The sequence below is a fragment of the Anthonomus grandis genome, chromosome 4 (genome assembly GCF_022605725.1).
Source record: "Anthonomus grandis grandis chromosome 4, icAntGran1.3, whole genome shotgun sequence".
NCBI classification, from domain to species: Eukaryota; Metazoa; Arthropoda; class Insecta; order Coleoptera; family Curculionidae; genus Anthonomus; species Anthonomus grandis.
The window spans coordinates 1,401,584-1,417,122 of NC_065549.1; the positions used below are offsets into that span (position 1 = coordinate 1,401,584).

The 15,539-nt window shown below is 31.4% G+C and overlaps 1 protein-coding gene across 5 annotated transcripts in view; it reads right to left on the reverse strand.

Moving 5' to 3' along the window:
• LOC126734775 (papilin) overlaps positions 1-15,539 on the reverse strand; it is a 208,161-nt gene that overhangs the window by 71,399 nt on the left and 121,223 nt on the right. For all 5 annotated transcript variants that reach the window (XM_050438500.1, XM_050438498.1, XM_050438499.1 and 2 more), the window contains exons 4-10: positions 11,505-11,584; positions 11,296-11,446; positions 11,108-11,237; positions 9,638-9,718; positions 8,819-8,991; positions 1,629-1,764; positions 1,390-1,566 (exon numbers count right to left, since the gene is read on the reverse strand). In XM_050438500.1, coding sequence (XP_050294457.1) covers positions 1,390-1,566; positions 1,629-1,764; positions 8,819-8,991; positions 9,638-9,718; positions 11,108-11,237; positions 11,296-11,446; positions 11,505-11,584 — 928 coding nt within the window. The remainder of the gene's footprint in view (positions 1-1,389; positions 1,567-1,628; positions 1,765-8,818; positions 8,992-9,637; positions 9,719-11,107; positions 11,238-11,295; positions 11,447-11,504; positions 11,585-15,539) is intronic.

Sequence of the window (15,539 nt, forward strand, 5' to 3'; positions counted from 1 at the left end):
ATGCTAATGAATTTGTCAAGGATTTAATGGATTGTATAAACAAATAGAAAAACACCAAGTTTCAGTCTTAAACCTGTATATGTAATAAAGATACACATGTTTTGCACCTACAGGCCTTAGAGCACCATAGTTATTAACAGTGTATTATTATTATATAATTAATACCATTAAATTTTATGATTTAATTGTATATTGGTCTCTTGGAAGAATGTCCCAAAAATTGTGGAACACTAGAATCTTAAATAATTATGTTACTTACATTAATACAATTACAAGTTATTTGTACTTGTAATAATTATTGGAATCATTATAAGATTCATTTTTTAACCGTAATACTTTTTTTAGATGTCTGCAAGCAAATCCTCAAGGTGGGCACTGAAATTCAGTTGAAAATATTTAGCCAAAGAGTCAGAGCTATTTAACAGAAAAATATAAGTACCAATAATGGGTAACTCTAATCGGTCTTTATTATGACATTATCGTACTATGATTTAATATTCAAGGATTTATCTAATTCACTGTTTTTATTATTTATTTGTAAACTCTATATTCTGTTTTAATTAATTACCAAAATTGGTATTTTTTTCTTTTTTAGAAATAGAGATACTCTTGAAAGCCAGCTCTAAGAAAAATAAAACATAGAATAACAAAAAAATTGTTTTTACCTGTGTAATGTAAAGCTGACTAAGCCACAAATCAATAATTTATTTTAATAATTTATAAGTTTAATCAATGTTTATTTAATAGTTTTATTGTTCTTTTCGATCTAATGACACTTTAAAACCTTTTGGGAAGAAATAATAAAACATGGTATTTCTTACACAGTAGTTTGTTTCTCAATGCCTTTATATATAAATGTTCTCAATTTAAATTAAGTAAACTAAGTTTTTTGAGATATTCACGTTAATACTTTTTAAAATCACGCCCTGTATAAATAATTAAACATGCCTAGAATATATTTTAAAAGATGAAAAAATATTGCAGGCATATGAATTAAATATATCCCCAATAGATGCAACAGAATGCCTAGAATTTATTATAGAAAATAAAAAGATATTCCTGGCGTATGTTTAGAATTATGTTATCGGAATTAAACTATTAACATTCAAAAAAGTCAAAATTTGTAAGTGAAGAATCTGTTCGAAAATTTTGGAGAACACCGGCAGGAGACTAAATGGACAACAAAATCTAGCCATATCAAGGATTAAACCATCAGATCCACAAGCTTTGGATTTTAAATTGTTCATTGCCTGTAGAATCAGTATAAATAATCATGAATCGTGAATCTGTTTTTAAAAATTTTATAGTTTAGAAATATATATTGGTTCTTTCTTAAAAAACGCTTGTACACTAATAACTAAAAAAAATTGTTAAATATTTAATTCTAACCTTCTTCTCCGCATGGGACTGAACAGTTGCCCCACGGATGTGGCACCCATTGAGCCTCGCAAGCCACCTCGTTACACCTCCTGGAGGTTTCCGGTTTTCGACCTGCGTCACAAAGGATTTCGTCCACCGGGTCCAAAGTTCTACGTCCGGCACACGAAACGTTCCTATACTGGATTCCTATGAATTAAATATTTAAAAAACAAATTATCATGCCTAAAGTGTTTTTTTTTCCAGTTTACCTCCGCCACATGTGGCCGTACAGGGAGTGTATTCATCAAAAGTCCAGGCGTAAGTTTCATGGTCGTCTCCTGGTTGAACGTTTGTCGGTAAACTGTATTTGTATTGGACTGGGACCACTGTATCTTGATATAATAACTAGAAAAATATTTAGTAAAGTGCTTAACAGGAAAACCCCAATTGCAAAACAAGATAAATCTTAAGTGTTACTCAATTAACGGCTGTTTGCAACCATTGATATTAACTAAGTAAAATTTAGACTTAAGGTTGTTCTTAATAATTACTAGCTTTGCACCTGTGAGACTTATAATTTTTTAGCAAAGCAGCTGTTGCCATATCAGAAAACTTTTCAGCTTTTTCACAAACAAATTAAAATAAAAAAGTCTCTAAGAAATCTCAAAAATTGCTTTGCTTTATGCTGCCGCCGTAAAAGAGAGTGCCGTATCTCTGCAAAATGTCTGTTTTGAGAAAACGGTTAAAACGCGTATTCCTCTATAATGGCGTGAATTAAGTCCTAATGATTTCTAAAATATATTTTATTTGTTAATTTTGTGATAAAAAAATGAATAGAAATAATTTTAACATTCCTGAATTTTAACAGTAAGCTTAAAATGCACTTACAGCTTTTAAAGTTAATAAAGCAAAATTTTTTAAGCCGCTCATTGTAACCAAAAAAGCTTAACTGCAAAACAAATTAATTACGGTATTTAAAGGTATTATATTCTATAAAAACTAGAAATTATTTTAGCTTTAAGTCTTTTATTGTAATAAATATATATTTTTTTGCACCAATGAAATAAAATAATTTGTCTTTTTTAAAGAAATGTATTTATGTTATGCTATAACATAGAAAAAACACAGAGTCATTGTATAAACTTAACTCTTACAAATTTGCCAAACAAAAATAATAATCGTTTCTGAATACAAAAAACAAACACTCTCATACAAAAAACACAAGACCAAACACATTCATTCTAAGTTTTAATATGGATACTAACAATCAGCTTTATTTAAAAGTTTCAATGAGGTCATTGAACGAATCAGAAATTGGAATATTCTCCCAAAATTTCAGTCTATCTTTGGGCATAACAGAAGACACATTTTTTACTATATTATCACGTTTTAACGTAGATATCCCCCGATTTTTTGTGTATTTTTCAGGTTCTGGCATTTGCTGCCTGTTTTTAGCCAAAGAAACTTTTAAAAAATTTAGCTCTTTAAATTCCTCGTTCATAAAATGATCTTTGTATTTCAAGTGAAGACAGCCGCGTTTTGCAACTACTTCTACAAGATCTGCTATATACACTCTGGGCCTCAATCTATTCAAAACTGCCTTTGAGGAATGATCTTTCCAATTAAAAAAATCAGAAAAATCCATTGATTGAAATCTCGAAAGTCGTATGTGTTTTTTTTTGCTTTTTTAAGGAATTTTCAACCTGGTGGTGAAAATGGTCCGCAGACATGAAAGTGTGTCCAGGTTTAAAATATTTTAAGGTTATTCTTTCAGTTCTAACATGGTCTGAATTTATTAGGTAGACTAGAAACGAAAACAACGCCCAGTTCTTGTTTTGTCCAATGCAATTGTCAAGCCAAAGCACAATGTCATTCTGATCCCGATGGTACAGAAAAAACTGAAAATAGGCGCTGATTATTTCCTCTTTCTTTCGGCCTGCAGTGGCTTCATGCCATATTACTGCAAAAGGTTTTTGTCTAGAATTTTTTCCGATTGGCACAAAACTTTTATTAAAAGTAATAATTCGTTGAGTAAAAAGAACACTTTTGAACATGTCCAGCCTAGGAAACGTTATCACTTTCTGTAAGTCTGCGGAAAAATATAATGTTGTAGACTCGATGGAATTTTGAACATCATTTCTATACATCTGACGGGCAATATTGGATTTTTTAATATGTTTGTCCCATTGTTGACAATTTTCGCAATCCAAACACAAATTTTCTTTTGAATGTGCTTCATTATGCAACTTAAAGCATTCACATATTTCACACAAATGAAATATTTTTTTCTTTAACCACAACATTTCTATAAAGCTCATATGAACATTCAATAGTGGGATTATTTTCAACAAAGTCAGAGTGCATTTGTTTAACTGTTATATCAGAGGGTAAGTATAATTTATTTGGGGCGTGTTCTCGCCTGTAGTGTGACACGCTTGGATGATATTTTTGAATATGATCATATATGGCTTGTCGATTAACTTTTTTGTGTTTTTGATGTAAGCCTCGTTTGTCTTTTTCTACTGACATAGCCGTGAAATTACATACTAGCTTTATAATTGTGTCATTATGACTGTTATACCCTAATGTTGACAAATAAAATGTCTAACATACTTGCGAAGAATCTCCTTTATCATCTTTCAGATAAAAGTTTATTGTTTTATTTCTCCTTGAGTCTTCTTTTAAGGTATTTGCCGTCCTTCTTTTTACATCTATTTTTTTAGTAGTGTGAAGAATAAATAACCTTCTTGCTATCCATTCTTGATTCCAAAATTCTTCGTTAATAACCTCTCGTCTAGCCGTAGTTATTTTTGTGGGACATTTTCTTTTGCAAGTGTCTTTGCAGGGTGGTCTAACTTTATGCTTCTCTTTATTTTTTTTTGCTTTTTTTTTGCACATACTACATCTTTTCTTTCCCTTGCTGGCTTCATTTTCCGTTTTCGTGGTTTTCCTTTTTTTGTAACTTCCATATTTTCTACCTTGTTTCCATCACCGGTGTTTACGTCTGATTGCAGTTCTTCTCCATTTGTAGCTAGATCTTCAGTTGTTTCAGTAAATACGTCATTCGATTCAGTTATTGCTTGAGTGTCTTGGTTTTTATAGTTGGCTTCGGAATTTTTATCAGAAATAGAGTCAAGGTCAAACAACATATTTGCTATATGTTGTTAATTCAATAGCTCCCAATAGGCTTGCATCGGTTAAGTCACATTTATCTTCTTTAACTATCTCAATAATAATTGGTATAACTTCCTCATCTTGAAAATTTGATGACTTGATTGGTGAGAGTAGCTTCCGGGTCACAGGTACTTAAAAACAGCGCTGATGGAGACATCACATTTTGCTCTTCAACAATTGGCAAGTTTGGCGGTACCGGTAATAATGTTTGAATTATCTGTGGCTCTGCTTCACTATCTGAATTAGCAGGCTCAATAGCGGATGATGCATCTTGAATTTGATTAATTTTTCCTGGCTCAATGTTAGGTCTATTATGCTTGACAATTGTCGTATTTGAAAATTTAACATTAGAATTACCAGAAAGTTCCACTTGGTTTTTACTTGCGAGGCGTAGGATTTTTAGTTCTCTGCATCTTTAAACGTCGCTGTCGTTGATAACTGAGAAAAAATAACAGAATTAACTAATAGCTAGCTACTTACTTTTCTAGCATCATAATATATTGTAGGGTGGTTCGTAATAAATGCGATTTAGAGTATTATATACGTGCAATAATAGATATAGTGAATAATTTACAAATGAAAAAATTGCAGCAAAAAAAGGGATTAGTGATGAATTCAGCATTCATATTAAGAGTCCTAATTAAAATTGATTAAAATTATCCTAAATAAAAAAGAATCCCCTTTTCGCTGCAATTTTTTCATTTGTAAATTATCCACTATATCTATGGCGCGTATAATAACTGGCGATTGTTTAAGTGAAAAAAAATGAGATTTGGCTAAATTTATATAATCCGAAAGTGACGATAGAAATATGTACTTACCGAGATACAGGGCCTCGAAACTTTTTAAAATTCTTAAATATAAATAGTTAATATTTTAATTAAATAATTTTTTTTAATATCTGATACCTAAAAAGTTTAATATCTTATAAATGCACCCAAACCAAAAATTTTAATAAGTTGCATCGATGTCGAAATTTGAAAATATCTCGAAAACGATCATATGTAGCTGTTTTAAAATTGGGTTGGGTTGGTATACCTTTAAAAAAGATGTAGGAACGATAACAACTCATTAAAAATATCAAAAGATTACTGCCAAAAAAGTTAGAGCCAATTAAAAAGAAGAATATAGCGTACGTAGCGCCCTCTAAGTCTCACATGAAAATTTAGTCCAAATTATGATTTCTCACCTCAAAAAACCCCCAATAATTGTCAAATTTTGGGTAAAAATTGAATTTCATTTTCAACTCCCTGTATCTCGGTTAGTATCGACTTTTGGATTATAAACTTAGCCAAGCCAAATCGATTTTTTTTAACTAGAAGAATCTCCCGAAACTCTATATGTCGCATTGATTACAAACCATCCTGTATACATAAATAGTTACTTACCAGCTAATTTTTGGTATTTATTATTGTTTTTAAAACAAACTGGCACAAAAACTTTGAATTTTTTTCCAAATAACACAAAAAAATCTAGATATATGTATAGGTAACATATATCGAAAGCTGATTGCTGCACGTGGTTTTTCTATTATTATTATGATTGGAGACAACGTATGTACATATATCTGCACAGCTCGGTGGTCAAATTAAAATTAATACTAAATTATCCAAATTATCCTATCACTGGTAAATTTAAATACGGAACTGTAGCATAAAAAGCCGTAACTGTTTTGCGCCAATGCAGTTGCGGTTTTTTAAACTAGTAATCCGCGTTACATCTTTCTAAGCTACAAATGTCTAATATATATTTACGTTAACTGTAAAGTAAAAAGGTAAAAGTTTTAGATACGGGAATGTAAGCAACATTTGCTAGTTAGGGTTGTTTAAGTTATGAAATCGGAAAATTACGTCATTTTGTACTAATCGTATGTACATTTAAGCAAACTTGCGATGCAGATACGCGTTTTTAAGATACATCAATCGATTCCTCATGCCTCAAATACCCATATTATAGTTTTAACCAAATTAAAAAAAAAAAATGCAGATACGGCTCTCTTTCTTACGACGGCAGTATGTAAGTAGGACTGTACTGTCGTCCTTTCAGCATAGTATCAGGAATTATTGTGTATCTATTTTGTGTTTATCGTTGATATATATCATGAGTAGTTCAATTATTCAAGAAGAAAAGGAAGGTCAACCCTTAAATAGTATTTCGAATTTCAAGAAAATTAATACCTCTACCTAGAAAAAAGGGTAAAACGGGTAAAAAATTATCAAGACATTTAACTATGGAACTGAAGACAAAAGAAAATTTGAAAACTAAAAATATCAGATGAAAGGAAACTACATTCCCTTGCAAAAGGGTCTTGATGAGTTTTTTTCTAAAATTCTTATGGAGTGAAGGTTTAAGGTCAAGGATATAGTTTTTTTGAGGTCTGAAGAAGTCTCAAATCTAAGACGAAACGTCATACCATAACAAATAAAGCTACAGAGAAATTGAGGCAGTATTTTCGGAAATCTTTTATTTATAAAACATCTGAAATGCATAATTTTTAAATCAATGGAGACAAATTAAACCAGTACATACCCCTAGTTTTTTTTGCATAAAAATATAATTTGCTTTATTCCTAGTTGAAATGCATATCTTATTACAGGGCAGTGAATTCTCCTCAAAAAAGTTTCAAGTGTTTTCTTGAAAATGTCATAGTTTTTTAAAAAACTAATGAGAACTGAACCAAGCTACACTTTTTGCTTAAAGATATCACTTCTTCGTCTTGTTTCTTGAGTTTTAAAAAGTATTGAGGGTTGTAATGCATATCAGATGAAAAGAAATTACATTTCCTTGAAAAAAGAGCTTATAAGTTTTTTTTCTAAAATGCATAGTTTTCAAATAAATGGAGAAAAACTGAACCAGTATGTACCCCTAGTTCTTTTGCATAAAAATATTATTTGCTTTATACCTAGTTGAAATGCATAACGTGCATCAGATGAAAGGAAATGAAATTCCGTTAAAAAAGGGTCTTATGAGTTTTCTCTGAAATTCATAGTTTTCAAATAAATGGAGAATAACTGACCTATAACCTACCCTTTGTTCTTTTGCATCGCTAGTTCTTTTGATAGGCTCATCAATGCCTTGGAGGATTATAAACAAGTTAACTCAATTTATACAGATTTTTCATTAGGCATTTCTAGAAAATGAAACATGGGAATCTGTATATTCACAAACATGCTCAAATGCTGCTCTTAATTGTTTTTTTATTATTAGAGGAACAAAGGTTAAGATAGAAGAAGACACATAATTCAAATCCCAAATTTAATGGGCAAAGAGAAGTGGTGTCTCTCTATAATGAAATTTGCAGAGCTATAAAGAAATTTGTAATACTTTAACGGGTATTTATAGGGAAAAATTAAGAGTTCATTTAAGGGAGCAGAATGATGGGACTCTTTAGGAAATTACTAAAGTCCTTACTAAAGGACTCTTTAGGCCTGTAGTAAGTCAAAAACCATGTGGCAAAAAATGTGGAAATATTTCAGACGATTACAATGTCAGAAGATATCATTTTGCAAATGTGCCTTTCCAATTTAGTTGCATGGTTACCTTTGAGGCAGAATTATTTTTTATACCACCAGTTGGTGTCTTTGATAGACCTTTTAAAGTGTTTAAATACTGCAAGGTTTGATGCAATCTTTTAAAGTTTTATTATAAATTTGTGTCTACAGAGGGTAATTTTTCTTGACAAGTGGCTAAATTTAATGTTTTTTATAAGAACGGCAACAGTAATGAATAAGATAATTATAGAGCAATAAATTTACTATCTAGTATCTCAAAAATGTTAGAATTATACATTAAAAATTCTCTATCCTCTTTCGGTACTAAATTTAAATTACTAAGCTCTGCTCAGCATGGCTTCAACTCAGGGAGTGCCTCAGAAGTTAAGTTCTTTTTTTTTAATCTATGCCAAAGATTGTATGGGAAACAAGTGCTTTAAATTCAATTCAAAATGTTAGAAAGGAGCAAAAATTGATACATTTATGCACAAAAGACTAAGTCCGAATAGATTTCTTGTGCTTTAAAGATACTCAATTTATAATGATTGATTCTAAGCATGAAAATAAAACTTGTCTGCTCTTGCCTACAAAAGAATCCCTTGTGATTGCAGAGAGAATTTTCAAGGAAAATATATTACAATATAGCGGAATGTTTTATCTATATAGGATGTCTATGTTTTATATACCAAGAATTTAATAAGTATATGTACAGTACAAACAGTTTTTAAGATACTGGGTGTCCAAATTATAGCCCTTCTAGTATATCTATTATAAAATAATTGGTAGTTACTTACAACAATGAAAAGTGGTTCATCGATAGGCCCCAGAGTGTAAATTTTATCTGGGGCAGCGAACTCCTGTGGGAACCTCTCGTAATGGAACTTACTGCCGGCAAACTCAATGGAACGAGGAAAATCGATTCGCCAGTTACCGTTCAAGTAATAATAACCGGATGTGTTTCTTACAGCTGTAAAAGAAGATATTTTTATAAGGGAATTTTAATCTAACATTGGGGTTAAAGTATGCAGTTTTAGGTTATGTATACTGATTTTACTATTTTATTAAGTATTTGGCAGCTGTTTCGTTAATAATGTGAACATCTTCAGGAGTATAGTTATTAATAAGTTTCTCTGTAGCAGTGAGTGCAGTGACACTAAAATATGTTCTCTCTTGGTGCACTGTACTAACGCTAACAAATGTCCATAACCTAACCTAACTTCAGCAAACTTACCGGTAAAATAATAAATTGTGGTTTAATTAATTTAGTTTTAAATAGATTGCACAGACAGGAATCATACATAATTCCTTTAATTTACTTATCTATAATTTACACAAATATTCACAAAGTTCTCGGAACTCGGGTGAAAAAAATTTGCGACGTTGCCAACCCAACTAAAATTCTTGATAATTACATTTAACCTGTAAAAGGTTTTTCAAGATTTTTATTGATTGTGGCAACAGTGTCCTAACCCAAGTGTTAACAGAGGAATTTGGTATTTTAGAATGTATCCTATTAGTTTAAATATTTTCGCTTTTTATCGGAAATTTTAAGCGTGAACAACGTAAATGAACGTAATTTATTTTTATTAAAAAAAAAAACACAAAGAACTTACCTAAGTAATTGTTTGATGGCGCTACCTCTTCAACGGCAATATTCGTAGCCCCAGCAGGAATTAACAGAATATCATTGTATCCTTAAAAATAACAAAATTATCATAAATGATATTAAAATTTAAACATTTATAAAATAAAAATACAAAAAAAACATTCAAAGGAACAGTTTTAATACATTTAACATTGACACCTGTCAAATATGACAGATGTGAAACGTCAATATGGCAGTGACGGAATCGCCGTAGTAGAGCCGTAAAATGCCCTAATAAAGAATTTAAAATAAAAAAATAATTACTAATTATATTTAAATATAAACATTTATAACCTAAATACACAAAAATCATTCATTCAATGAACAGAGTTGACATCTATCAGTATCGGATGTCAATATAGGAAAGGGCGAACCATAAATCGAATGGCAGTGACGTCATCGCCAGAGTAGAGCCGTGAATGCATTAATATAAATTTAATGAATTGAAAATAACAAAAGATAATTAATTTGGAGTAGAGTCGTAAATGCATTATAATGCGAATTCAAAATAACACAAGCATTATATTTAAATATAAATGTTTATAAGTAAAAAAATAAAATTTATCTGATGAACAGTTTTGACATATTTGAAATCTGTTAATGTTAAATGTCAATTTAGTTATGTTCAAACTATAAATCGAGGGACTGTGACATCATCGCTAGAGAGGAGCCGTGAATGCATTAATGTGAAGTTAAAGAATCATTAATTATATTTAAATATTAAAATGTATAATCTAAATACGCAAAAATCATTCATTCGATGAACAGTTTTGATATATTTGACATCTGTCAGTGTCAAATATCTGTATAGGAATAGACGAACTGAACATCGAGTAGCAGTGAAGTCGTCGCTAGAGAGGAGCCGTGCATGCATTAATGTGAAATTAAAGAATCATTAATTATATTTAAATATTAAAATGTATAATCTAAATACACAAAAATAATTCATTCGATGAACAGTTTTGATATATTTGACATCTGTCAGTGTCAAATATCTGTAGGAATAGACGAACTGTACATCGAGTAGCACTGAAGTCTTCATTAATGTGAATTTAAAAAAATCTAAATATCAAAATAATAACTAATTATAGTCAGTTATAAACATTTAAAACTGAAATACACAAAAATCATTTATTCGATGAACAGTTTTGACATCTGTCAGTATCAAATGTCAATTTAGAGATGCGCGAACTATAAATCGAGTGGCAGTGACGTCATCGCTAGAGTAGCAACGTGAATCTGAATTAAAAATATCAAAAGAATTATTAATTATATTGAAATAAATTATTCTTAACATAAGCACCCAAAATCAATAATTCAATGAACAGTTTTGGCATCTGTCAGTATCAAATTTCAATATAGAAATGGGCGCATTTATAAGTTGACAGGCAATGACGTCATCACTGTAATGGAGCTGTGAATATACGATAAATGTTACCTTGTTTCATTTGAAGATCATTCAAATCCAGAGTATTTCTTATGGTGTTACAGGTGCTCCCGTCGCCGCCACAGATACGACACTCGTCTTCTGTTAGATTGGATCCCAACATCATATTGCAACCTACTGGCTAAAAAAAATAACTAAATCGTGTAATTTAATGAAAAAGAAAAAAATCCTATACCAACCTGACATTTTCCGTTCACACAAACGTCCAGTTTGTCGTCGGTACATCTCGTTCCGTCGATAACTTGTGGGGCATGTCTGTAGTAGAACCTTTGCCCCTTGGGCATACAGTTCAGTTCACAGGGGTTCGGCCCTTTTGTATACGGAATCCACCTAAAAATTATCAAATTTATTTTTCATATAAAACAGACCCAAAATATTAAAGGATTACTGATATTTTTCGTTTTCAAATGCAACCTCGTCATACTCGGAACATTGCTGGGCCCGGAAGTCCCCTGTATCCGGACAATCCTGGAAAAGAGAACTTTATTAGGGATATTTGGTGATAAGGGGGCATTGGCAAGCCTACTTCTATCAAAGTAAGTTGACAAGTGACAGCTGTCATGTGAAAGTACAGACAACATACTGTGCCAAAGAATATATAGAGTGCCAAATGACAGTTGTGATGTTTGACAAATGACAACTCGTTACACGTTGCCTAACTCCTTTTAACCGTTACAGTCTTTAAATTAATCGTTATAGAAGTTCGTGAAACAACAATCTCCTAATGAGACTATTTTTATTACAAAATGTGCCCGATTAAGATCTTACTGAGGCGTGTCCCAACTGGGAAATTTAGAGGATCATTATCATAAACGTAATTTAACGGATATCGTGAGTCTCTAAATGTTAATGACGTTCACATGTCATTAGTTAAGAAATATTAATGGGATAGTAACGAAGCGGCTATATTTGATATATGCGCCATCTAGAGACTGTAATTAAAGAATTTTTAAGAACGTTTATTTATAATAAAATTTAAATAAACAAAATTGTTTGCTTCTACTGAAGCAAATCGCCCCGTTTTAAGTGTTAATGGCTCCCGAAACTCGTAAATTTTATTACGCACGTTATTTAAACCAAATTAAGGAAATTCTTAGTATTATTATTATTATTCGGTGCCAAAGTGTAATTTTACTGATTTTTTTTTTATCTTTAGGTTCTATTATGAAAAAAGTACCATTTGCTTATAGCAACAAAAAAACGTGTTATTAACAGATCGACCCACATAATCCCCGATTTAATGATTATGATCGGCACTGCAAAAACGAAAGTCTATTAAAACAACGTTAAAAATAACATATTAAATGATTTATACGCGAAGAATTTGATATTTAGTATATTTTTCTTGGCGTGTGCGGCTGTAAATCGCCACTGGGATTTTTGACTTTCTTCAAACAAACTCTGAATAATACGCGAATTAATTATTGGGAATCACTTAAAAACCGGGAATATTCGCGATAAATTAGAGCAACTTTGTTAGCGATTACGTTCCTGGAAAGTAGCCAGTAATATATGCTGTCTATAATAATTATAATATTGCACTATGGTATTTTCAAGGTATTTCATTCGGTGGGCTGTATATAAGTCTCTGTACTATTTAGGTTGACAAATGACAGTTATGATTTTTAACAGATGACACCTGTCATGGAAACATACATTGCATATTCCAAACATGCACGGCATTTTATTCAATGTGCTGTCTGTAAGTCGTTCCAACAATTTATATTGTCAAATTAATGATTTTTGACAGATTACACCTGTCAAAGAAGATTCAACTCAGAATGATAAAACTTGTTTTTTTTTTAATTCATACCAAGTTAAATTGGTCTGGGTTTGTCAAAAATAATGTGCAATTTAAGTTAACAGCCATATTAAAATTTAATAAGCATTCATTTAATTGATAGAACGACTTACAGAATCAAATGCTGTGCATGTTCGAGATATGCAATTATAAGTTTTTACGACGATAGTCGCGTCTATCAAAAATCATAACTGTCATTTGTCAATTTAATTTGATAGAGAGATTTAAAGACAGTATAATGAAATGCCTTGACAATCCCAATCATCCAATAAAGTGCAATATGCTGTCTGTAGTGTCAGCCGGCAACTGACGTTTGACAATTGCATCTATGAATAAACTTATAGATAGCACATTGAATCACAATATTAATTAGCTTGAGCTTATATTGGCAGAAAAAAATAATTCCGTCATTCCAGGGTGTCTTAGGAAAATCGTCTATTGCTGTCTATAAGATTCTATGACAGATAACATCTGGTACATTTGACACGTCCAAAAAGGCTGGTTGTATACAGCACGTTGAACCCCAGGTTGTTTTTTACAAATTTCAGAAGTTATTTCCAAGTGTTTAATTCGTCAATTTTATAAATACATATTCTGGCTTAGCATCACTATAGACCAGGAATTTTTTCATTAATTATTTGGCAATATGATTCGATATGCTGTCTGTAAGCTCCTGTGACAATGGGCTATCTGTCACAAATTATAAAATGTCATTTGTCAATATCAATACTTTCCAGTGACAGGTGACATTTGAGAATTCATAATTGTCTCTTGTAAGCCTATATCTAGTAGTAGACAACTTATTGCACCGCGGTATTGTCAAATATATTGAAAAATATCTATTTTTCTCTCAAATACAAGTTCAGGTTGCCAGTAGAAATCCTGCGGTTCAATGTGCTGTATATAAGCTGTAGTCTTGCCTAGATTTCGTAAGATACCCGGGAATGATAGAATATTCATTCCCTTATCCATGGATAGTAAGAAATACTGGAATTATGACGCGTAAAAACCTGATGTGCTATAAGTCTCTTTATCAATTTAAGTTGACAAAGATGACATATGACACATGACAGTTGCCATAGAAATTATAATCATGCACGGCATTTGACTCAATGTGCTGTCTGTAAGTGTATCAAATGAATAATTTTTAATAGAAAACTTTTAAGGTATTTTTCAATGAAATAAAGAAGGGCGGTTGAAAGCCATATTAAAATATAGATAACAAATTGCGCTTTAATATTGTTAATCAATTAACGAAAAGTTCGCTGTGCTAGATAAGAAGACGTGTCAGTTCAATATGCTGTTTTTAAGTAATTTCTGTTGAAGTAGCCTGCCAAATGACAGTTTGTAGGAGATTTTTGAGGGATGACACCTGTTATAACACTTTTTTTTCAAATAAAAGCACAGGATGACCACATAATTTGTTTCAAAGACCTGGGGTTCAATCTGCTGTATATAAGTGGCGTTCTTGTCAAGGTATATGGATAAATGCAATAGATGACACCTGTCAAAGGAATTTATAGACAACACATTGATTCAACTGCTGTACATGTTGTCGTCTGTTGACAATTGTCGTCTGTCAAAAGTCATAACTGCCATTTGTCAATTTAATTTGAGAGAGATTTTATATAATAAAATGCCTTGACAATTCCAAGGTGCAATATGCTATCTATAGTGTCAACTGGCGACTTTCATTCAATAATTTCATCTATAAAGAGACTTATAGATAGCACATTGAATATTATGCAACATTAAAAAAAAATCAACTTGAGATTATATTGGCAGAAAAAAATAATTCCGTCATTCCAGGGTTTCTTAGGAAAATCGTCTATTGCTGTCTATAAGATTCTATGACAGATAACATCTGGTACATTTGACACGTCCAAAAAGGCTGGTTGTATACAGCACTTTGAATCCCAGGTTGTTTTTACAAATTTCAGGTGTTTAACTCCTCAATTTCATAAATACATATTCTGGCTTAGCATCACTGTAGACCAGGAATTTTTTCGTTAATTATTTGGCAATATGATTCGATATGCTGTCTGTAAGCTCCTGTGACAATGGGTTCTCTGTCACAAATTATAAAATGTCATTTGTCAATATCGATACTTTCCAGTGACAGGTGACATTTGAGAATTCATAATTGTCTCTTGTAAGCCTACATCTAGTAGTAGAGAACTTATTGCACCGAGGTATTGTCAAATATATTGAAAAATATCTAATTTTCTCTCAAATACAAATTCAGGGTGCCAGTAGAAATCCTGCGGTTCAATGTGCTGTATATAAGCTGTAGTCTTGCCTAGATTTCGTAAGATACCCGGGAATGATAGAATATTCATTCCCTTATCCATGGATAGTAAGAAATACTGGAATTATGACGCGTAAAAACCTGATGTGCTATAAGTCTCTTTATCAATTTAAGTTGACAAAGATGACATATGACACATGACAGTTGCCATAGAAATTATAATCATGCACGGCATTTGACTCAATGTGCTGTCTGTAAGTGTATCAAATGAATAATTTTTAATAGAAAACTTTTAAGGTATTTTTCAATGAAATAAAGAAGGGCGGTTGAAAGCCATATTAAAATATAGATAACAAATTGCGCTTTAATATTGT